At 37.8% G+C, this 25351-nt stretch overlaps 1 protein-coding gene across 2 annotated transcripts in view; it reads left to right on the forward strand.

The window, feature by feature from the left end:
* pgs1 (phosphatidylglycerophosphate synthase 1) overlaps positions 1 to 25351 on the forward strand; it is a 51963-nt gene that overhangs the window by 14738 nt on the left and 11874 nt on the right. For both annotated transcript variants that reach the window (XM_030121957.1, XM_030121958.1), the window contains exons 3-10: positions 4160 to 4237; positions 11830 to 11929; positions 12022 to 12211; positions 14608 to 14786; positions 18001 to 18200; positions 20911 to 21202; positions 23595 to 23743; positions 24795 to 24925. In XM_030121957.1, the coding sequence (XP_029977817.1) occupies positions 4160 to 4237; positions 11830 to 11929; positions 12022 to 12211; positions 14608 to 14786; positions 18001 to 18200; positions 20911 to 21202; positions 23595 to 23743; positions 24795 to 24914 (1308 nt within the window). In that variant the 3' untranslated portion in view covers positions 24915 to 24925. The remainder of the gene's footprint in view (positions 1 to 4159; positions 4238 to 11829; positions 11930 to 12021; positions 12212 to 14607; positions 14787 to 18000; positions 18201 to 20910; positions 21203 to 23594; positions 23744 to 24794; positions 24926 to 25351) is intronic.

The following is a 25351-nucleotide window of genomic DNA, read 5'->3' on the forward strand; positions in this document are numbered from 1 at the left end:
ACATAAGTAGGGCTGGGTGGAACAACAATTATATACATTTGTATAAACGTCATTATTATGGACTATAGAGTTGTTTTAATAAGTGTTTACATCAGGGGTCTCAAACATACGTCGCGGGGGCCAGATGTGTCCCCCGAAAGGTTCCAATCCGGCCCCTGGGATGAATTTGCAAAGTGCAAAAATTCCACAGTCAAGGCTGTGGAACTCATTTTAGTTCAGGTTTCACATGCAGACCAATATGATCTACAGTCAAATAATAACAGCAGAATAACTGACAAAAAATAATGACTCCATATTTTCTTCTCGGTTTGATGTGGAAGAAAAAAAAAAAGTACGTAATGCCTATAAATAATACAAACTTCAAATTTTTCTCTGTTTTATTGCAAAAAATAACATTAAATTCTGAAAATATTTACATTTACAAACTATCTTGTAACAATAAAATGTGAATAACCTGAACAAATATGAACAACCTGAAATGTCTAAAGAAGATTAAGCACAATTGGAACTATTGTCTGCTTTGTAGATCCGATCCGATGCAGATATAGAAATGATAAGTTCAGGCAGAATATTGTTAAAATTGCACTTATTTTTCTTTAGAAATTTCAGTTTTTTCAGGTTATTCACATCTTTTTTGTTTGGATAGTTTATAAAGTATTTTCATAATTTAATGGGGGCGGGGGGGTTTGCACTAAAACATAGACAAAAATTTGGAGTCGTCATTAATTTTAGGTTATTCTGTTATTATTTCAGTGGTCCAACCCACTGGAGATCAAATCAGGCTGAATGTGGAACCTGAAAGAACATGAGTTTGACAGCCGTGCTGTAGATCCTTCACAGTGAATGTCTGTCTTTTCCTTTGACACCTATTGGTATGTCAGTTCAAACATTAAGGTCTTTTCATTTATCAGAACCACAGAGGGTGTGACAAACCCAGTGTTCATGTGGTTTAATACCAGCAGTGGAACGCATTCAGAAACACCTGTAAAGTCATTTGCCGTTTGTTTCCTCCTGTATCCATCAGGCACAAAAGTTACCTGTAGATGCCTTTGTTGTTATTCTTAGAAATAATATGACATGCCAACCATGTGTGAGGCCGTCACGGTCACGACTCTGTTTGTTTAGACTGTCACCTTTACAAAATAGTTTCCATAATAGAAAGATAAAGCAGGAATGTTTCTGTTTGATGCCAAGTAGTTAAAGTCTTTTTACCGGGCAAAGGCGGGGATGTTCACGTGTGCATTCTTCTGATTATCTCTGAAGGTTTCTGTTTATGTTGACATTTTCAGATTCATTTGCCCAGATTTCAGGTGACATGTGTTTCTATGATATTTATGTTCATCTTCAGGTTTCGTGAGAACAGTTGTAAACATATCAGTAATCCAAAAAAAGTGAAAGAGAGGAAATAGAGAAAAAAAGAGAAAAGAAAAAGAAAAAAAAAAAAAAGAAAAAGAAAAAGAGGAAAGAGAGAAATTAAAAGTTTTCAAGTCGAGGTCTAAATATGGACGCTGATTATACTGCTCTGCAGTTTTGTTTTGTTTGTTTTTTTTATAAATGATCTGCCTCAGATTAAATGTGCTAAGTGTTCTGTTTTGTTTTTTTTTTTTAAATTCATTTTTTTTATTATTTTAAATCAGGGGCCTCAAACATGCGTCCCGGGGGCCAAATGCGGTCCGCCATAGGTTCCAGTCCAGCCCGTGGGATGAATTTACAAGGTGTAAAAATTCCACAGTCAAAGCTGTGGAACTCATTTTAGTTCAGGTTCCACATACAGACCAATATGATCTACAGTCAAATAATAACAGCAGAATAACCTACAAAAAAGAATGGCTCCATATTTTCTTTTTAGTTTGATGTGAAAAAATTAATATTACATTATGCCTATGAATAATGACAGCTTCAAATTTTGGTCTCTGTTTTACTGCAAAAACTAACATTAAATTATGAAAATATTTATATTTACAAACTATCCTGTAACAACAAAATGTGAATGTGAACTTATCCATATAGTTATGATAGTGTTTATTATATAGTTCCATAGATGTTCTAGTTCATTTATCTGTGCATCAACTGCATCCATGTGTCTCCCCCTACCTCCCCCCTTCTCCCCCTCTCCCCCAGTCTCTCTCTATCTCTATCGCTCTCTCTTTTCTCCTCCTTTACTCTCTCTCTTTAACACCAACTGGTCAAGGCAGACGGCCATCCTCCAGGGGTCTGGGTCTGCTCCAGGTTTCTGCTGTTATTTGATCCATAATGCACTTGTATAAATGATAAGTTGAGGCATGATATTGTTAAAATTGCATGTATTTTTCTAAAGAAGTTTCATTTTTTTCAGATTACTCACATTTTTTGTTTGGATACTTTATAAAAGTAAGTATTTTTATAATTTAATGGGGGTTTTTTGCACTAAAACAAAGACAAAAATATGGAGTTGTCATTATTTATAGGTTATTATGCCATAATTTTTCTGGTCCGGCCCACTGGAGATCAAATTGGGCTGAATGTGGAACCTGAAAGAAAATGAGTTTGAGAGCCCTGGTTTAAATCATACATTTACATAAACATGTACTTAGACATAAGGAATCACACAGACAAAATACAAAAAAAAACCTAATTATACAACAGATCCACAAACCTATTAAACACAAAAAAGAGAAAAAAAACAACATGATAAATAATGTTATCATCTCCTCTTTCCAATGCTCAGGGCTGATTCAGAGTTAATATAATGTAAACTAACAACAAATGTCTCTGTCAAAAGGACAGGAGAGACAGCAAGACACTCCTGTTAACAGTAGAGAAAAAAGGATTCCACTGTTGATAAAAACAAATTAATTTGTCCACTAACAGAAAACTTCATCTTTTCCAACTTTTAAAAGAAAAGTAAATCATGCACCCGTTGCACACAGGTGGGTGACAGAGGTTCCTTCCACTTAAAGAGAATCATATGACGGTCCAATAGTGAACAAAAAGCTATGGAGTCACTTTGGGCTTTGGACGATCCCAGCGTAGGAGAGGAATCCCCAAAAACAGCCAGTAGGGTTCCATATTTGAATCAGATTAATTGTTAAACTAATGACCAAAGTGCTGGTTTGCTGCTGCTTTCCAGGTATATGATGGTGTGTTCTAACACATATATGTTGGTTTGTGTCCATTTGTCCAACAGATGTCTAAATGTTCCACTGATAGAACCTGTACAGTCCAGAAAATATATGTTTATATATACAGGGTGGGGAAGCAAAATTTACAATATATTGAGGCAGGGATGGAAAGACAGTGTATGACCAATTAGTTTATTGAAAGTCATGAGAATTTATTTGCCACAAGAAAATTGACATAATAGAAAATGTTTTTATTCTATGTGTCCTCCTTCTTTCTCAATAACTGCCTTCACGCGCTTCCTGAAACTTGCACAAGTGTTCCTCAAATATTGGGGTGACAACTTCTCCCATTCTTCTTTAATAGTATCTTCCAGACTTTCTCGTCATTCTCTTCTTTACATTATAAACAGTCTTTATGGACACTCCAACTATTTTTGAAATCTCCTTTGGTGTGACGAGTGCATTCAGCAAATCACACACTCTTTGACGTTTGCTTTCCTGATTACTCAAATGGGAAAAAGTTTCTGAAAAGGTATGGATAATAGTGTTAGGTATGATTATGACATCAATATATGTTTGGTTTCAAAACAACTGACGTAGTGCCTGCTGAGAAAAAACAACTAAATGTTGATTGTAAATTTTGCTTCCCCACCCTGTATATATATAATTGTACTGCAAATAGAGGTTTTTACATAGTGCAAATTAAACAGTTTTATGAAGAGTGCAAAATATAAGTTTGTGAGTTGGTGAATTGGGGTCAGGGGGGTATTGACACTAGATGGGTCATGATGGGTCATGAAGTGTTTAAATGCCCCAATAGAAAGTTAAAAAAACAAAAAACAAACAGAACAAAAGGACACGTCACTTTCCCAATCCAAGGATGACACAAAACCTCTTGCATGTCTGATCCAACGGTGTCTTTGAGACATCCAGGAAATGAGCACTCACTTGACAGTTAATCTGCTCATTGCATCAGGAATTCTTACCAGAACACACCCCCCCCCTCCAATGCTCACACACTCACTAAATGCCATGTTTGTTTCTGTTTTTCACGTCAGGCCCGTATCAAGACTGCGAAGAGACGAGTGGTGATGGCCTCGCTGTATCTGGGAACAGGTCAGCTGGAGCAGGAACTGGTGAGAAAAGTGGCAATTGATGCACTTAAACTGTGTGTGTGTCAAGGTTATTATTGTTAACGAAAACTAACGAAATGATGAAAACTAGAATTGAAAGAACATTTTTGTTAACTGAAATAAATAAAAACTATTGTTCAAAGAAAAAAACGATAAATAACTAAAACTGTATAGTGTGTTTACAAAACTAACTAAAACGTATAAAAATTATGGATAAAATTCCCTTTGTTTTCGTCTTCGTCAATGTCGGATTGATATGAAAGGGATTTATTTCACTCTAGCAATTTTAGCTAGTGGCACCATACAACACTTCACGGTCCGTCACTTGTGGTTTAGAGTCGTCTTCTGGTCCCCACTCTACCTGGTAACAACTGAATTAGAGAAAAAAAAGGCAAAACTAAATAAGACTAAACTATAATGAAAAATCCAAAACTATTAATAACCTTGGTGTGTGTGTGTGTGTGTTGTGTGAATCAGTGAGTTCTCGTCTTTAGTCTGGGCAGGTGTGAACAAAGCTGTACCATCCAAACCCAGGCATGTGCCAAATAACTGGTCAGAGATGCCAGAAAATGTGAGTCACAGTCCTGTTCCAAGACAAACCGCAGTGTGGTTGATTCACAATGAAAGCGTACACTAAGCTAACTACAAGGAATGACCCCCAGAACGCAAGGGTTTATGGGTAGAAGGAGGCCAGCGTTGGCATGTGATAGCCTGCTGTTGTTCATGCTCGGAAAGCCCTAGCATAACAACATTAACCCAGAGCGTACCGCAGTCTGGACCCACGCTCATATTCAGCTGTTTTTGCCTGTTTTTTTCCAACTGAACAGCACAGAACAGAGCGCAGACGGGTTCAACACGCTTAATTATAGTTAAAAGCGCTGGAGACTCACAGGATGATGGATTACCAGAACTGTGGAGTCAACAAGAAGGTCCATTTGACTTTCATTTTAAGCCCCAGCGTTTCTTGTTATTGGACAGAACGTACTGAAATGTAATATAATAATGTGAGTTTGGTCTGTGGTTGGGAGTGAAGAATGCAAAGTGCAGGTGTGATTTTTTTACCTTAAAGAATGGATCAGACTGTAGGAGCAGCTCATGCCAACACCAACAGGACGCAGACCTGGCACGTTTTACTGCCGTGTGTGTATTCTGAAGCGCAGGTGCAGGGAGCCATGAATGTACGAGGAGTGGAACTGCAACACATTAGAGATGAAGAGTGGAACTGCAACACATTAGAGATGAAGAGTGGGACTGCAACACATTAGAGACGAGGAGTGGAACTGCAACACATTAGAGACGAGGAGTGGAACTGCAACACATTAGAGATGAAGAGTGGAACTGCAACACATTAGAGATGAAGAGTGGAACTGCAACACATTAGAGATGAAGAGTGGAACTGCAACACATTAGAGATGAAGAGTGGAACTGCAACACATTAGAGATGAAGAGTGGAACTGCAACACATTAGAGACGAGGAGTGGAACTGCAACACATTAGAGATGAAGAGTGGAACTGCAACACATTAGAGATGAGGAGTGGAACTGCAACACATTAGAGATGAAGAGTGGAACTGCAACACATTAGAGATGAGGAGTGGAACTGCAACACATTAGAGATGAAGAGTGGAACTGCAACACATTAGAGATGAAGAGTGGAACTGCAACACATTAGAGACGAAGAGTGGAACTGCAACACATTAGAGACGAGGAGTGGAACTGCAACACATTAGAGACGAGGAGTGGAACTGCAACACATTAGAGACGAGGAGTGGAACTGCAACACATTAGAGACCCAAAGAACGAGGAGTGGAACTGCGACACATTAGAGACCTGGGGCCTCATGTATAAAGCGTGCGTAAGCACAAAAACCTGGCGTACGCCCTTTTCCACGCTCACGTTCAGATGTATAAAGAGTGAAATGACCGTGGAAATGTGCGGTGCTCCACGCCAACTCCATAGCTGGTGGACGCACGTTTCTAGTGCTTTGGAACCTTTGGCGACACTTAGAGGTGATACTGAGAAACTGTTAATAATGTGAAAAAGGTCATTTCTCCGATTGATGGGCACATCGGAGATACACAGAAGAACAATAAACACACCGGCACGTCATCCTACTGCCAGAGCAGCACATCCACCACCAGAACCAGAACCAACCAGACCAACCAGAACCAGACCAACCCTGGACCCATCAATGCCAATCCTGCCCGGGAGGACATTCAGCAACAACCATATAAAGAGACAAGGACACAAAATTCATTGGTTGATAAATGCATTTAATGTTCATGTCTGTGAGAACATTTATTAGTCAGTCCAGTTGCTCATTGACTCCGCCGATTGCCCTCACGATGTCCTGTTGTGACTCAGGTCAGCATGGACCCATGCCGGTCGGATGGGCATCAGCAGCTGGCTGTTGCGGTGAACCAGAGGATCAGCTAACGCCAGGGAGTCAACAGGAAGCCTCCGTGACAGGAGGATGATACTGTGTCTGACCGTCTTCTGTCTCATTGTTGGAAAATAATAATTTCAGTGATTAAACATGAGTCAAAGTCTTTGATTTCCTCTTTGATATCCTGACATGACTACGCATGAACCTTTATCTAGTTTGGCTGTGATCAGACTATTGTATGATCCATAGAATAAACTAATGTGTGAGATACACAAATACTAAATATATATTTACCTTCGGGGTGATCTGCATCAGCCCTGTGAGAAAAGTGTCACCCTCAATATTGTCGACTTTCTGCTCAAATGGTCTGAGTTCGTCCTCTTTTCTCCTTTTTTTCATCTCTTTTCTTCTTCCGCCTGTTTTGGCCTCCACTTCGCGTCCACCTTGACGTCATCATCTGATCATACAGAGAGGGGAATCCCAGAGGGAATCCCACCTGGAGACCCCGTTTATATTAATTTGCATATTTAAATGTGGGCGTGGAGAGGGAGGAGTGAGGTACTCCAACGTATGTGCTCAATTCCAGGCTGATTGAGATGTATAAAGGAAATGTACATGGATTCAGGTGTACGCTCAGTTTTATTCATCTGGATTTTTTTGTGCGTGCGGACTTTTCTGGATTTGGGTGTATGCCAGGTTTCAGTATGAAATCCACGCAAGTCTTTATACATGAGGCCCCAGGAGTGGAACTGCAACACATTAGAGATGCACAGACATTAAAGAGGGTTTGGTATGAGACTGGGGTGTCAAATATACGGACTGTGGACCAGAACCGGAACACCAAAGGTTCCAGTCTACCAGACCATACCACACTATACCATACCAGACCAAACCAGAAATGTATTACATCAAATCAGTGACGTTGTGGTGATTTGAGGTAAATCTGTTCTGGAGCAGATGGAGTAAATACAGCAGAGACGGGGTCAAAGGTCGCGCGTACCAGGAGACGGGGTCAAAGGTCGCGCGTACCAGGAGACGGGGTCAAAGGTCGCACGTACCAGGAGACGGGGTCAAAGGTCGCGCATACCAGGAGACGAGGTCAAAGGTCACATGTACCAGGGCTGATGTCTGACCAGTGCGTTTGGGCTCCACATGCACAGTTGAGCTCCAGTTATAAAGCACGGGTTTGAGATCATGAGGTGAACAAATGCTGCTCTATCCCACAAGTGAAGGTTGTGCAGGGGCGACCAGCAGAGCTGTTCAGAGGAGGAGGCACTTCCACCTCTCACACAAAGACTTTCCCACGCTCAGTAAACACTTAATAAAAGACTTACAGTCCAAGATGAATGCTCTGTGGGGCTAGGTAATCAGGAATCATTCATCACAGCCTTTATATTAAAGCTCAGCCTAGGAATCAGCACACATGCAGTTAAGACATGAGTGTGTGTGTTTGTTTGTTTGTTTGTTTGTTTGTTTGTTTGTTTGTTTGTTTGTTTCTTTCTTTCTTTCTTTCTTTCTTTCTTTCTTTCTTTCTTTCTGTCTGTCTGTCTGTCTGTCTGTCTGTCTGTCTGTCACATATTAAATATGTTAAATGTTCCATATTTTAATCAGATTAACTGTTAAACTAATGACCAAAGTGCTGGTTTGCTGCTGTTTTCCAGGTATATGGTGGTGTGTTCTACCACATATATGTTGGTTTGTGTCCATTTTTGCAATAGATGTATAAATGTTCCACTGGTAGAACCTGTACAGTCCATGTATAGTCATTTCACCAAAACTCTTGTTTTTCGATTTGAAGTTTTTGTTCTGGCAGGAGGTGGTTTTTCAGACGTAGTGCAAATAGTATATTACACAAAACTCCAATGGAAAGACCTTTTTCCGCAACTAAAGTCACGTGGATAAAAAAAGAAAAAACAGATGTTGACGGATGTTACAACAAGAGAAGGACAGTTTTGAAACAAACATGGTGCGGTCTGTGTGGATACACCAGGAAAACGAATCATTTATTAATTTAGTAGGAGATAGAGGGCTAGTATGTCCAGAACTTCTTTGTGTTGTCTTTTGTTATTCACAATTATCCTACACAATATTCAAGCAAATTTGATCTTCCATACTGTTGAACTTCTGTCAGTTAGTATTCTGTAAAATATGGTGGACCACATCTGTGGAATAATCTACGACCTGAACTTCAATCAACATCTTCTTTATCATTATTTAAAAAGCATCTGACAAGGAGTGTAATTAATGAAAAAATTTAAGGCTGTATATAATTTGATTTGTATTTCTATTGTAGAGCTGCAACAGATTAATCGACTCAAAGTGATCAAAAAAAAATCATTCAACCACAGTTCTCCTGAATAAAGCTTTGTTTCTTTCATTTCTCTGCTGTTAAACATTGGTTCCACTGATGTGTTTCACGCAGACGCTTATTGTGACGCTCAAAGAAACTTCAATTCAGGAAAATTGCAATGGAATATTTCCCTTCAATCAATTCGAGTTGATTAATCGAATCATGAATTTTTGCATTCGCTTCAAGCACCTAATCGATTAATTGGTTGCAGCTCTATTCTATTGTTTTTACGTTAAATATTTATTTCAGTTATATCATATTTTTGATTATTTTTTTCTTTTTTTTTCTTTTCTTCTTCTTGTGTATTTTTTATTTCTTTGGAAGTATTCACATAAGCCTTTTTTGGCTTCTATCCTCTCCTGCACAATGATGTTACTTGTTTGAATGTTTTTGTTTTTTTTTTTTCAGATTTTTCTCTTCCTGTTTAGGATGTGCAAATAAAAAAGAATAAAAAAATAAATAAAAAATATATAATAATAATAAATATATCTGTAAATCAACATGATATTTATGTTTGTCGCCATGTTTATGGAATGACTTCTCGTGTCATCTCGCGATAATAAATAAATGGATCATCGCATTTGTGATTTAATGGAAAAACCGACATTACACACTTCTGTTTTTTCGACATTTAATAAATATCGGTAAAGTTTTGTGCAGATGTCCAAAGGAAAAGCCACTAGTGTTCATGCAGAGGTGGACCTTACAGACCCTGTAGAGCAGGGCTCTCAAACTCATTTTCTTTCAGGTTCCACATTCAGCTCGATTTGATCTCCAGTGGGTCAAACCAGTAAAATAATAACAGAATAACCTATAAATAATGACACCTCCAAATTTTTTTCTTTTTTTTTAGTGCAAAAAACCACCACAAAATTATGAAAATATTTACTTTTATGAAGTATCCAAACAAAAAAGATGTGAATAACTTGAAAAAACTGAAATTTCTGAAAAGAATAAGTGCAATTTTAACAATATTCTGCCTCAAACTTATCATTTCTACATGTGCATTATGGATCGGATCTACAAACCAGAGAATAGTTCAAATTGTGCTTCATCTTCTTTAGATATTTCAGGTTGTTCAAATGTGTTCAGGTTATTCACATTTTATTGTTACAAGCTAGTTTGTAAATGGAAATGTTTTCATAATTTAATGTTATTTTTTGCACTAAAACAAAGACAAAAATTTGAAGTTTGTATTATTTATAGGCATAATGTAGTTTTTTTTTTCACATCAAACCAAGAAGAAAATATGGAGTCATTATTTTATGTCGGTTATCCTGCTGTTATTATTTGACTGTAGATCACATTGGTCTGTATGTGGTACCTGAACTAAAGTGAGTTTCACAGCTTTGACTATGGAATTTTTGCACTTTGCAAATTCATCCTATTGGAACCTTTGGCGGGCTGCATTTGGCCCCAGGGACGCATGTTTGAGACCCCTGATGTAGACCATGTTGGACCTCAGATTGGTGACTCACTATCCTCACTGGAACTGTTACTGTCACTGTCTTGGAAAGTGTGTGGAAATGACCGAAAATAGTCACTTGCCCGACAAAGGGTTAATAACAAACAGTATCACCTTGGGCTGAAAGTGAAATTACTCTGAACTTAGACCTGTTTTCATGGTCTGTGGGTTCATTTTTTTTTCAGTGTCTTTCAGGGTTCAAATAGTTTTGGATTTTTCATTATAGTTTAGTTTTATTTAGTTTTGACGTTTTTTCTAATTCAGTTAGTTTTAATTAGTTCTTAGAGCAGGTTTGCTTGTTTTTATTAGTTTTAGTTTTTTCTAAATGCTTAGTTGTAGTTTAGTTTTAGGTTTTTTTTATATCTTTTCTCTTCTTCTCCGTCATATTCAAATAAATCCCAGACAGGACTCTGCTGCTTTCTCCCAACTTTAGTCTCCATGTTTCCAGGTAGAGTGGGGACCAGAAGACGACTGGAAACCACAAGTGACCACAAGTGACGGACCGTTAAATATCGTATGGTGCACTAGCTAAAATTGCTAGAGCGAAATAAATCGATTTCAATCTGACTTTGACAAAGATGAAAACAAAGGGAATTTTATTCACAGTTTTTATGTTTTAGTTTGGTTTTTTTTTAAACTTGGTTTTTTTTAGTCATTTTACCTTTTTTTTTTTTTTTTTACAGAAAAAAAAAACAAAAAAACAAACAACATTCAGCAAAAAGTACTTGTTACTATTCAAAAGCAAAATTATCAGTTGGTGCAGTCATGCAGCATCAATTAAGCTATACAAATTGAATTTGAGCAGCAGTTCTCATTATGTGAGAAGCCCCACATTAATTGTCTTTAAAAAAAAGCAATCCATTTATCCCACCTTCTCATGTAGAGCTGTGCTTGCAGTCCCAACAGCAGTGTAAATCTCTCCACTTTGTGGGTTTCCTCCACTATATTCGTCCAGTCCTCCAACACCAGTGGCTTAGGCCGAAGCCATCTTCGGGTGATTGGTTTCTTTGCTGCAGCTCCAAAAATCCTCAGCAGGTACCTGTTATTCACTGTCGAATCGTCGGGAAGGTCTCCCAACAAGAAGTGAAAGAGTGGGTTGCTGCAGTCCAAAACCCAAAATCTGCTCTATTTTTGTACCAACATCTTTCAAAAAGTTGTAATTTTTGTACAGGACCAAAAAATGTGGGTGTGGTTTGTGTATTGTGTGTTTACAAAACTAACTAAAACCACATGTTTTAGTTAGTTTTGTAAACACACAATACAGTTTCAGTTATCTTTTTTTTTTCTTTTAATTATAGTTTTTATTTGTTTCAGTTAACGAAAACGTTTTTTTCTAATCTAGTTTTGGTCATTTCATTAGTTTTCATTAATGATGCTAACCTTGGTGTCTTTCAGGTGGACTGTATGGAGGAAGCTCTGGTGCGTTCACAGGACAGCGCTCACACTCCGGACCTCAGAGTCTCCATTTTGTTGGATTACACACGTGGCTCTCGAGGCAGGTTCCAATCCCTCTGTTGCTGGTTTCCTTGGGAGCACCGTCACCGTCCCGATCCTGTTTCATGGTTGTATTTGTGCTTTTGTTTGTAGGCCAGGTGAATTCGCGGACCATGCTGCTGCCGCTGCTGCAGCGCTTCACGTCCCAGATGCGGGTGTCTCTGTACCACACCCCCGACCTGAGGGGGCTGCTGAGGCTGCTGGTACCGCAGCGCTTCAACGAGACCATCGGAGTCCAGCACATCAAGGCCTACCTGTTCGACGACAGCATCATCATCAGCGGGTGGGTCGGTTTCCACGTGTTAACACTGGGCCCGTTTGGTCAGAAGTTGAGTTTTTGGAGATACGAGGTTCTCACAGGACAGCAAGACTACAAATATATGATAAGGCTGCAATGGCTGGTCGACAGTAAAGTGAGTGGATGACTAATTAAGTAGGCGACAGGTCATTGTGGGGGCAGATATGGCCTAGAACAGGGGTGTCAAACTCATTTTAGTTCAGGGGCCATATTTAGTCCACTTTGATCTCAAGCGGGCCAGACCAGTAAAATAATGACTTAATAACCTATAAATAATGACAAATCCAAGTTTTTCTTTTTGTTTTAGTACCAAAAAGCCCTAATTAAATTATGAAAATATTTACATTTTACCAAAAAGATGGGAATAACCTGAAAAAACTGAAATTTCATTTGAAAAATTAGTACAATTTTAACAATATTATGCCTTGACTTATTATTTATACATGTACATTTACACACAGTGTTACATAAACATTTGGTAACATGTAGAATATTGTGAAACTTTTGGAGTTTGGAACTAAAATTTGAACAATTTCTACAATATTCCATCTGTTATTAACACAACTACAGATCACAGTGGATCCATAAATGCACCAAACATTTGGTAACAGGCAGAATATTGTTCAAATTGCACATTTCGGGTTGTTCATCTTTGGTTTTATTTATGTATTTATTTGCATTTTATTGTGAAATAATAGTTTTGTAAATGTAAATATTTTCACAGTGTAATTTTATTTTTTTCACTTAAATTTTTTCCACATAATTTTTCCTGAAGAAAATTTGTCGTCATTATTTATGGGTTTATTGTGTTATTATTTTTACTGTAGATCACATTGGTCTGTATGTGGAACCTGAACCAAAATGATTTAGACAACCTGGACTGTTCAAGTTCATTGTTGCACTTTCATCCTGTGGGCCAGAATGGAATCTTTGGCGGGCCGGATTTGGCCCCCGGCCCGCATGTTTGACACCTGTGGTCAGAGGGCTGGAGAATCTTGTGACCGAAGAGTTCGATTCCTCGGACTGGCAGAGATTTGTTAGCTGATTGTGCCCTTGAGCAAGGCATTTAACCCCCCCTTTTGCTCCCCAGGAAAGCAACGCACTGCAAAAATCTAAATCTGACCAAGTGTATTTGTCTCATTTCTAGTCCAAATATCTCATCCCACTTAACATCAGACAGAATCACCTACAGAGGAACTTTTCAGTGAGATATAAGAACTGATTTATAGACAATAGATCTGGAAAATCTGATTTCAACAAATCTGACCAAGATCATTTTCACTTGTTCCATTGGCAGATTTTTTCGGCATAATTCAAGATTTTTTTTGTCTTTATTCAAGATTTTTTGCTTAATTCAAGATTTTTTTTGCTTGATTCAAGATTTTTTTTGGTCTTCATTCAAGATTTTTTGCCTTATTCAAGATTTTTTGCTTAATTCAAGATTTTTTTTTTTGCATAATTCAAGATTTTTTTTTGCATTTCAGGCAAAAAAAATCTGCCAATGGAACAAGTGAAAATTATCTTGTTCAGATTTGTTGAAATCAGATTTTCCAGATCTATTGTCTATAAATCAGTTCTTATATCTCACTGAAAAGTTCCTCTTTAGGTGATTCTGTCTAATTTTAAGTGTGATGAGATATTTGGACTAGAAATGAGAAAAATACACTTGGTCAGGCTTTAATTTCTGCAGCACATGCCGTACCTGCTGCTCCTCGTCTGCAGTGTGTGGTGTATTTGGGCATGTTCTAGTGATGGGTTCAATGCACAGAGTCCATTTCAGTCCATTTCAGTGTGTGTTGCATGTTTGTATGTAAACTTTATATCAGTGTTTTTCAACCTTTAGGTTGGGACCCCATGTGGGGTCGCCTGGAGTAAATGATAGTTTTTTTTTTTAAATTCCTAATAAAAATATTTTTCATGATTCAACATATATTTCATTGTAATTAAAAGACCACACACTTTACCAAATAAAAATCCAGTTCAAATAAAATGCAGGATAGAATATCTGAGAGGGCATATGTTAATTGACCCGATCATGTGACCACATGCGTTACTACACAGTCACAGTCAGAAAACTGGACTGAACAGAGAATGTACAGATTTATTCACCTGCCTGACCCTGATAAGACATCTAAGAGAAAAATGTCTCTGTTTTGAATGTCTGGGGTCGACAGAAATGTGTGATGTTAAAATGGAGTCATGAGCCAAAAAAGGTTGGAACCACTGGTATATATTGACAAAATACAGATTGTTCTTCTTCTGGTTTTATTTTCTACCTTTTCTCTTCCTTTTCCAAACCCTCTGATTCTGTCCAGATAAATGTCCTGCTCTTTTTATATTATTTTTATATGTTGCTCTTTTTCTTCATGTGCATATTTCAGGGCGAACCTCAGCGACTCGTACTTCACCAACAGACAGGACCGTTACGTTCTTCTGGAGAACTGTCGGGAGGTGGCCGACTTCTTCTCTGAGCTGGTGGATGCTGTGGGAGACGTGTCCCTGCAGCTTCAGCCTGATGACTCCGTCACCATGATGGAGGGCATGGTCCACCCGTACAAAGGTAGAGACTCTGAACCAGACATATTTACACCAACAAACATTTGGACACTTTAGGACCACGTTTCCATCCATGCAGCTGGATGTTAAATTGTCAGGATTTGCAGAACACACACACTCTTTAGCTTTTCTGTACATTTAAGGAATTTGACATGATGTGAATAAATGTAGTTGATGCACATCCAATCCAAACCAGCTTTATTTGTAAAGCACTTTAAAACAACCACAGTGCTGTACAGAAAAAATAATAAAAACCAAAATAACAGAGTAAAATACAAGAATAGATTAAAAGACATAGAACAACAGTAAAAAATAAAATAAAAAAATAAACATGTGCACAGTCCATTGAACATTTTAAACCTCTTTTAAAGACGCACATTTTTGAACTGGCTTTAATACAAGTGTGTCTTTTAATTTGTTTTATCGTCTGATTGTATTTTTAGAGACTATTTATCTTATTATTGTGTACCTGTTTCATCAGTTTTAGCATATTTTATCTTTTATATCTATATATTTTTATTAGTTTTATTATATTTTGTATTTTTACCTGTATTGTTGTACAGCACTTTGGACATTTTGCGTTGTTGCAAATGTGCTATAGAAATAAATCTGGCCTAAACCTTGACATTTTTAAGTTTTGCACAAGAAAACGTACATGAAAACAACATATTTTGAAAAAAAAGTCTCTTTTTCTCATGCCAACAAGACTATAAAATGATTTTGTCACAGAAGTGTCTGATGAAGTTTAACATTTCACCATCAGCTAGCATTTAGCATTAGCTCCCTCAGATCCACACTTCTGTCCAAATCCACTTGGTGCACATCGGCAATGGTCATAGGTCCTGACACATTTGGATCCAACGTATACCAACTGAACATGGAACTAACATCCAACTGTGTGTTGATCCTGGCGTCATGTGCGTCAATAAGCGTCCGTGTGAAACACAACAGTGGAACCAATGTTTAACAGCAGAGAAATTAACCCTTTCATGCATACTGGTCACTACAGTGGACAGCCATTCTACAGCTGTTCTTTTGTACATTCATGGGTTTTTTTGTTTTAGTTGCATACACAGTGGACACTTATGGACCATCCCATACGCTGCAATTCATACCATTACTGTAACTATGCAGTTCTTGATAAACCTGATTTGCAGTAATATATTTTAGAGTAAATCAATTGGTAATTTTGATTGATTGACTTGAAATCTTTATTTCGAACATGTCGACAGTGAAATCAAAACAAAAATCAACCAACAAATATAAGTACTGGTACATAAAAGGTTGATAAGTAAACAAAAGAAAAAAACAACAATCATAATAATAATAATAATAATGATAAGATAAATAAAATAAATGAAATGAAATTATACATGCTCAAAAAGGAGTAGGAAGAAGTAAAAACTTACGTACTCCTACCCCCAATCTCTCTCTGTTATTAGACTGTAATTTAAAAGTTTTCTTAATCAAAAAGGCTGTTCTTTTTGCACATAATCTTCATGAAGTGAGAAATAACTAGCATTAAAGTGTGTTAAAATGTTAGAAAACATCAGATTAGCAGCATGAAAAATGTTTTTATTTCATAGTTTTCACACGGTATATCACTTTCTGATGATGGGTTTTAAATACATGTTTCTTTGCTTCAAAAATTAAACACGTGGTGTCCAGCTGAGTGGACATTTGTGTAACTCCATGAAAAATAGTTTCAAAAAAAAAAAAAAAAAAAAAAATGTAATCGCATTGTTTTTTTCATGCCTAAAGAGGAATAAAAACACTCAGGAAAAAAATCTCAACTGAGGTTCTCATGATTCATGCATGAAAGGGTTAAGGAAATGAAACTTTGATTCAAGAAAATTGTTAATCAAATAATTTTTTTTACAGATTTCCTTCTCTTATTTGTCAGACAGATGGAAAAAGAATTTATTCTTTTACCTTGACATGTTTCGGCTACGACCTGTATCCTTCCTCAGAAGGGTCACTTGTTGTTCCTGTGACGTGTCTTTGCCAGTTGTTTTATCCTCATTTTTCCATCTGTCTGACAAATAAGAAAAGAAAATCTGTATAAGTTCTAGTAGACAGTATGAACCTAATTGGAATAATTTTTTAAATCGATTTAAGTTGATTAATTGATTGCTTGTTTCAGCTCAAGTCAGAAAATGACATTTAAAACAGTTATATTGATAAAATGTTAAAGTAAGAATGTTCGATGGAGTTTTAACTGTAAATGTAAACAAACTAAAAATAAATGAGAAATTTATCACAATATAAAAATCACAATATCTACAATTATCATTTTATTATTCAGCCCTAAATTTACAGTTTTACTATGTCAGTAAGATAACGATTAACTTTGCACTCCTCCACCTTTACTGTTTATATATGGTCACTTTTAACTTCAAAAGGCCGTCATTGTAACAGCTAAAATGTAAACTCCTGTCCTCAGAAAACAACAGGTTCTTTTATATGATCTATGATCTATGACACACAGATCTGGTGATGAACGGTTTAGGATTGGTTTTTATGTCTATATGTCCTCACTGAATGTGTAATTAGGATTAAGTCCCCATAGAATAAATAAATAAAATATGGAGATGCGTGCGCACACACACACACACACACACACACATATATATACAGACACACATACACATACAGACATATACACACACACACATATATACACATACACACACACACACTTTTGCTGTGCGTCCGTAGCACACACACATATATACAGACACACATATACACACACAGACACACTATTATATACAGACACACATACACATACAGACACACACATACATATATACAGACACACACATACACACACACACACACACACATTTGTGCTGTGTGTCCGTAACAGGAGCGCAGACCGCCAAGATCTGAGTTTGAGGATGAGTGACATCATGTCTGCAGAATTGGACCTCCGTGGAAATGAACACCAGGAATAGATTTGTGATGTCACGATGTTGCTGGAAGATAATACGGAGACACACACGCATGCACACAAACACGCACATGCACGGACACACACACACACACACACACACACAAACTCACACTGCTTCATCATTGGCACTTAGACACACTGTGGAAATTCAGAATGAAAAGACATGGAAAGGTTGAGGGAGCAGATTTGTGAGTCCTGCTTGAGGAGCACCCTGACCCACAGAACAGGTCGACCCATCTGTGTTTGTCTCCATGGCGACCAGGAAACAGGCAGGACTTCTCAGCAGTGGCTAGGAAGCGGATCATGGAGGTTCTGAACACGGCCCAGATCAGGCAGCAGCTGTCCGGTCGGTCCGAGGACTCGGAGGACGAGGGGATGAGCGAGGGCGAGGAGGACACCTGGGTGTTTCCTCTGGTGCAGATGAAGCCTCTGGGGATCCAGGTGGACGAGCAGGTCACACAGGTGGGCCCGGTTCTGACTGCCATGACCGTTGGGGCTGGAGGGTGTGTGACTAATTAATAAATGATACAGTTAGGATTTTATATTTTCTACACTGTACTTCCAGGAAGTCCACAATGCACTGGATATTAAGATATGCAGTCTGAAGTCATGTGACAGAAGAGTTTAATACTGACAGTACAACTTGAATTCATTCCATGACCAAACTTGTTTTATGATTTACTCCTGTTACAAATTAATTTTTCCTTTTGAAATTCATAGAAATATAATGAATCTGTTCCAGCTCCCCAAAAACACACCCAAAAATCCTATTTTAAGGGTTTTTAAAACAGAAAAAGTGCAGTCAGAAATAAAATAACAATTATAAAAGCATAATAAAAGATAATAAACTGGTTTTATTAACTTATTTACCGTAAAGATGAGACGGTCTGTGGAGGAGGAGGATTCTGTAGAAGGACAATCTCCTTCTAGTAAAACGTCAGAAGAATTTCTGCCGTTTTCTCTTTCTCTTCACTTAATTTGGGGTTTTTGGCCTCACTTTCTTCTCCGTCCACACTTGCAGGTGGTTTCATGAAAAACGTATCTAGTGTGAGCTCAGTGCTGACCAGTGGAGGGTAGTATGAAACTCACTCCAACTGTGGATTTAAACTCATGTTTCAACACAAAAATACTCATGAGCCTAAAGGACAAGATCGCAGATACAAGCGGTGGAGATGAGTTTGCTATCACTGGGTGAACTCTGCCTTCACCCAGTGGGGGCTGGGATAGGCTCCGCCCCCCATGACCCCCGTAAGGACAGGGCTGCAACTAGGGATGTAGAGATATGAAATTTCATATCACCGTTATTGTGACCAAAATTATCACAGTTATCATTATTATTGCGGTATTGTTGAAATTGTGCTCAAAATGTTCAAAAAGTACTAATACACACACTGAAATAATCAACCAAGTTGTATTTAAAAAAAAAAACAAAAAACAAAAAACCAAATAAAATAATAGGCACAATGTACCTTCTGTTGCAGAAACATTCAAATATTAACCCTTAGTGGTCTGAGTTTATTTTGTCTGTTTTTCAGTACTTTTGATTTTGCCTTTATATACTATATAAACAAATGTTTACTATACCCATGTTTGGTATCTTTTTTTTCAGCACAACTTCATCTATCTCATGTGCCATTATTTTTTTCACTTTAACCCACTATAAAAACATAAAAGGACAAAAAACACACACAAAAAAAATCTGAATTGAAAAATGTATATAATTTATTGCATAAATAACACACAGATGCTTAACGAACCTTTTCAAAGACTTTAAAAGTGAATATTGGTTCCAAATATTAGGCATATACAATTAAAATTGTAATAAATTAAAACTATACTCAAATATTTGACATAAAAGCAGATCTTTACAGAGGTGTTTTCTCCGGAAAAGTGCGGCAATCAAACACGGTTATCATGACAATTAGAATTTAAACGGTACTAACCATCTGCAATTTTACCACGGTTTATCGTTATACCAGTAATTGTTACATCCCTAGCTACAATTAATGATTATTTCAGTAGTTGACTAGTCATCGACTGCTGCTTCGTCTAGTGGACTTGTCAGATTATGAACTGGAAAAAAACAGTGGCTCTTTATATTTATTGCTGCAATAAAATACATTTTCTTTTCTTTAATAAGAACATTTAGTTCATAACAATTAAAAGGGATAACAAAGTCTGTAAAACAAATATTCAATTTAATATTCAACAAATATTGCAGCATCAATATAAAACTTTATTTCCCTTTAAACAGAAGTGTATTTTATGCAGAACAGTTCCAGTACCAACAAAGTTCATTAAACAATTAAATACTCAAGAGCTACAATCAGTAAAAGAATAAACATTTTGCCTTTAACAAAAGTGCCTGACATCACTAACGACCTGTCATTAAATAAATTAGTCATTGATTCATTTTCCTGTCAACTATTGGTTAAGTAGTCCACTAGTTGTTGGAGCCTATTTGAGGATTAAATGGTTCAGAAAATGAATGAAAATGATTATTTTACCTAAAGACAATCAACCCCAGTGTTATTCCTGTTTCAGTTCCTCGTTTTTTTTTAATTCAAGTTTTTTATTTGAATTTGTGATGGAGAATTTACATATTTTACATACACATGCATATATAACATTTTAGTGTTGTTTTTCGACATTTCTTTTCTTTTCAAAACAACAAAATAATCTATCAGTACAATTGTTTTTCTGTGTATGTCTCCAGTCTTATCACATCTTGACCCCCCCCCCCCCCCTTTTTTTTTTTTAAACAACTAAACATTAATAAAAAAAAATAACATTAATACAAATGACAGTAATATAATTGCTAAACAACAGTGGGTGTCATGGTTTGTTCCTTTTGAGTGTTCATAAAGTCCATCCATGGTTTCCAGCATTCTTCAAATTTGACATGTTCTAATCTCAAAGCAAATGTGAAATTCTCCATCTGGGAAATTTCTGTAACCAGTTCTCTCCAGTCTTCTAATGTGGGTAGTTTGTCACTCATCCATTTTCTTCTTTTTAATGTGACTTTGTTAATACAGACTGACTGTTGTATAAATCTGGATCATTTGTTCTACGACACTGAAAACCTCTTCCACACATGTGCTTTTGCGGCAGTGGGCTGAGTTTTTTCACTTTAAAACCACTTTAATCACGTGTCTTTCTCTTCAACCCTCAGCGCCTGCTCACAGATGCCGGGCCAGACTCCACTGTGTTTTTAACATCGGGTTACTTCAACCTGACCCGGACCTACATGCGGATGGTTCTGGGAGCCGGAGCCAGCTACCGCATCCTCACCGCCTCCCCGGAGGTCAACGGGTTCTTTGGGGCCAAAGGCGTCGCCGGAGCCATCCCCGCCGCGTACATTCACATCGCCAGACAGTTTTACAAGCAGGTGTGTCAACTGGGCCAGCAGGACCGGGTCCACCTGCACGAGTACCAGCGACCGCAGTGGACCTTCCACGCCAAAGGTCTGGGTCCACACGCGAACACATGAACACATGAACACAGTAGCTGCGGCGAAACCTCCGTTTTCATTTGTCAGGTTTCTTCAGACTAAACTTTGAAGATGGTGCTCAGTTACTCATTTTATTTATTTTATTTAAAGGTGCTGGAGACTTTCGTGACCAATTTTTCATCAAATCTGTTAAACCTGAGTCATATCCTAAGTATCACGAATCTGTAAGTCTTTCTGTCATTACTCACCTGAATTTCTTGCATTACGGTGAACAATTTTGAAGTGCCATCCACCAGAAACAAACCATGTGTTTACAAACAACCCGGGACGTCACTCGAGCATTTTCGGAATTTTGTCGTGACATGCATTGTGGGAAGCGAAGGCTTGCGCAGCCACCTGACAGCACCAGCTGGAACAGACACGATCGGAAACGGCAGGAGCTCCCTTCCCTCTATGCATATTCCTCCACCGTTTCAGCCGTTTCCACGTTTCTACATGTTTGTTTCATCCATATAATACCATATGGTCGCGCTGCCACTGTCAGGTGGGTGCGCGAACCTCTGTTTCCCACAATGCACGTTGCAACAAAATTCCGAAGATGCCCGAGTGACATCCCAGGTCGGTTTGTAAACACACAGTTTGTTTGTGGTGGATGGCACGAAGAAACTGTTCACCGTAATGCAAGAGATTCAGGTGAGTAATGACAGAAAGACTAACAGATTGATGATACTGAGGATACGTCTGAGGTTTGACAGATCTGATGAAAAATTGGTCATGAAAGTCTCCAGGACCTTTAACTTTTATTTAACCAGGAAAAAAACTCCTTGAGATTAAAGATGTCTTTTATAAGAGTGTTGTGGCCAAGACGGCAGCAGCAGAAGTTCCAGCCATACATCCACAGTACATACATATAACACATAATAAAAGTCCGTTCTAAAACCAAACATACATCACTAAACTTAGAACATACATGTAAAACACAATAATTTAAAAGGTACTAAAAGTGTTCAGTAATGTTCCTTAAAAGCATCTCCGTTGTTTATGTGTGTATGTATACAGTCGTGGAAAAAATTATTAGACCATCCAAAGTCATCAAAAACAATGGTTCTGTAATCCAGTCCTAACTCCTGTGTGTCATGTGACTAAAACAGAGAGAACAGAAAACATGGAATGAATAAAAGCACTGTTTTTGTCAGTACAATGACATAGATACTGATGGAAGAACTTAAGTGATTTTGTTTTTATCCCGAAAACATGTTAAATGCATAGAAATCAGCTCTGAAATTAAACTACTATGAGACATTTTTTTGGTATCATTATATTTGTCCAAACAAATGGACAAGTTGGACCAGGCATTAAAATGAACAAGAAACTGAAGAAAACAAGGGATGGACTAACAATTTTTCCGTGACTAACTGTATGTATATATGTGTATATATATATATATATATATATATATATATATATATATATAGAGAGAGAGAGAGAGAGAGAGAGAGAGAGAGAGAGAGAGAGAGAGAGAGAGTGTTGTAAATGGAAAATTGACTAACTTTTGATGAACTTCCTTCAGGCTTCACTGCATGTATTATACAAATCTGGACAGACATGGATAAACTGTAAATGGAATGGTTTATGGAAGTGTAGTAATTCAGGTTTAATTAATGAGTTCACCTAGTCTGAATATACTACTACTACTACTGCTACTACTACTACTACTACTAATAATAATAATAATAATAATAATAATACATTTTATTTGAATAGTGGTTTCCATAGAACTCAAAGACACTTTACTTACAGCAGATAAAAACAGAAACCAAACACATTAAAAATAGATAAAAAGCAGGTGCAAAAGGCAAGAAGAAGAAGAAATCTATAATTCAGTAGATTCTTAGTATTTTGAAATAAAAATTAGTTAAAATAATAATAATGGGTTTGATTCATATAGTGCTCTTCTATAAACACACACTTAAATGGCGTAGATTGCACCAAATCCCCGTGCTGGTCTACTTTGTGTCCTTGAATCCCTGTGGCGCTCACATAAACAGTTCTGTCCAGATGTGATGTTCTGCTTCGGTTCTTCCCATCCAGACCAGTTGGCTTTCTCTGACTGAACTAAACACATGACTGCTGCTGTTCTGTAGCTGTGGTGCTGTTGTGTTTGCGGTCACGGCGGTATGTAGCGTGAGAGAAGACGGCTTGTACAGTCATTGTGTCGTCGCCTCAGGACAAGGATGTACACTCACTCTCTCTCATACTTTGGGGTTTTGGATCCACGCTGGGGATTTCTGCCTGTGTTTCCTTTTAGATGTGGTTTGGGCTGACAGAAACTCCTGCTGGAAAGGGCTGGACTTCTCCTCTCCTCTGTGAAGCCTTCCCCCTCTCACTTTTCCTCTCCTCTGCAGGTCTGTGGTATTACCTCCAGGGGCAGGACCGGCCCTGTCTCACTCTAATTGGCTCTCCTAATTTTGGTTACCGCTCGGTTCACCGTGACCTGGAGGCCCAGATCGCCATAGTAACGGAGAATGAGGAATTACAGGCTCAGCTGCAGGAGGTTGGTGATCCTTTTTCTTTTTTTCCTTTAACCACAAGCAGAAACAAGTGTTCAGAGAACGCAAACCTCCGCCAAGCTCCCCGAACGGTGTGGATGTGTGGATCGACTATTTCTTTTTAAACTATGGATGTGCAAAACAAACTTCATAATGATATTTCACAAATTGCATTTTTTATGATTTTTTTGAAAATGGTGCATAAAAAATAACAAAAGTCAACAGAGCATAACGGAAGAGAAATGGAGCGGAAAGATATTTCGTACAAAGTTGAAGCTTGGCACCAGTCATGCGTATGTCAAATTATTCCAATGAATGAATTCCAATGAATATTTCTTGAGTTATAATGAAAAATGTGTGGTAAATGGTCAATGTTAAATTGAAATGTCCACAGAGTCCACATTCCACAGTGGATGTGGACAATTTTGTGCCAGATACAAGATATTGTTATAAGCCACAGGTGTATCAAATTGGAGGCTAATCGGATTTGTTTTGAATTTTTGATGAATTGTGGAAAATTTCTCAATGATGAGAGATGTGAAAATTGTAGATTTTGTGACCTTGCTGTGACCTTGAACTTTGGCCTACTTGGCCCAAAATGTAATGGATTGGTCCCAGGGCCTAGGCCTATCTGCGGGTACAATTTGGCAAAGATGGTTGGAATAGTTTTCCCGTAAAGTTGCTAACAAACAAACAAACAAACAAACAAACACACAAAGCAAAGTGATCACAATACCTCCTGGCGGAGGTAACTAGAAAAGCACTCGGAGAGTGCAGACCTCCGCCAAGGCACATCAGTGGCCCCCCCACCCCAGATCACCACCCAAATTTAATCATTTGTTCCTTGTGCCAGTAGCAACATTTCCTGAAAATTTCATCCAAATCCGTCCATAACTTCTTGAGTTATCTTGCACACGGACAAACAAAGCAACGCCGGCAAAAACATAACCTCCTTGGTGAAGGTAATAATGATGATGAAGTTCTGTGTCAGTGTTGGCTGAAAGCATACCTGTGTGTGTGTGTGTGTGTGTGTGTGTGCGTGTGTGTGTGTGTCAGGAGCAGGAAGTGTTGTATCAGAGCTCCACAGAGGTGTCCACGTCCACGTTCGAGAGGCCGGACCGACATGTGAAGCTGTGGGTCAAACTGGTCACACCACTCATCAAGAACTTCTTCTGAGAACTGAGCAGGTACAGATATGACACACACACACACACAAACACACACACACACACACACACACTCAGACACACACTCAGACACACAGTGAAACACCATTTCTGATAGTTTTACAGATTTACATAAATAACACTCAAACCTAAGTTTAGAGCTGAAGCTATTAATTAGTTTTGTAATCGATTATTCTATAGAAGTAAATATGTCTAATCAGATTTTGAATGATAAAAGCCACTGAATTTCTAGCACTGAATTATTTTGCTCTGAAATTAAATATTTGAAATTAACATCTGAATTCAGCTTGATTGGCTGGCAAAATCTGATGAGAGATTTACTTCCATATTAATCTATTGATTATTCTCTTCAACTGGATTAAACGATTATTTGAATAAGTGAGAAAAAAAATTTGAAAAATGTAAAAAGAAAAAAACACATCCTGT

This window comes from Sphaeramia orbicularis, chromosome 19 (assembly GCF_902148855.1).
Source record: "Sphaeramia orbicularis chromosome 19, fSphaOr1.1, whole genome shotgun sequence".
NCBI classification, from domain to species: domain Eukaryota; kingdom Metazoa; phylum Chordata; class Actinopteri; order Kurtiformes; family Apogonidae; genus Sphaeramia; species Sphaeramia orbicularis.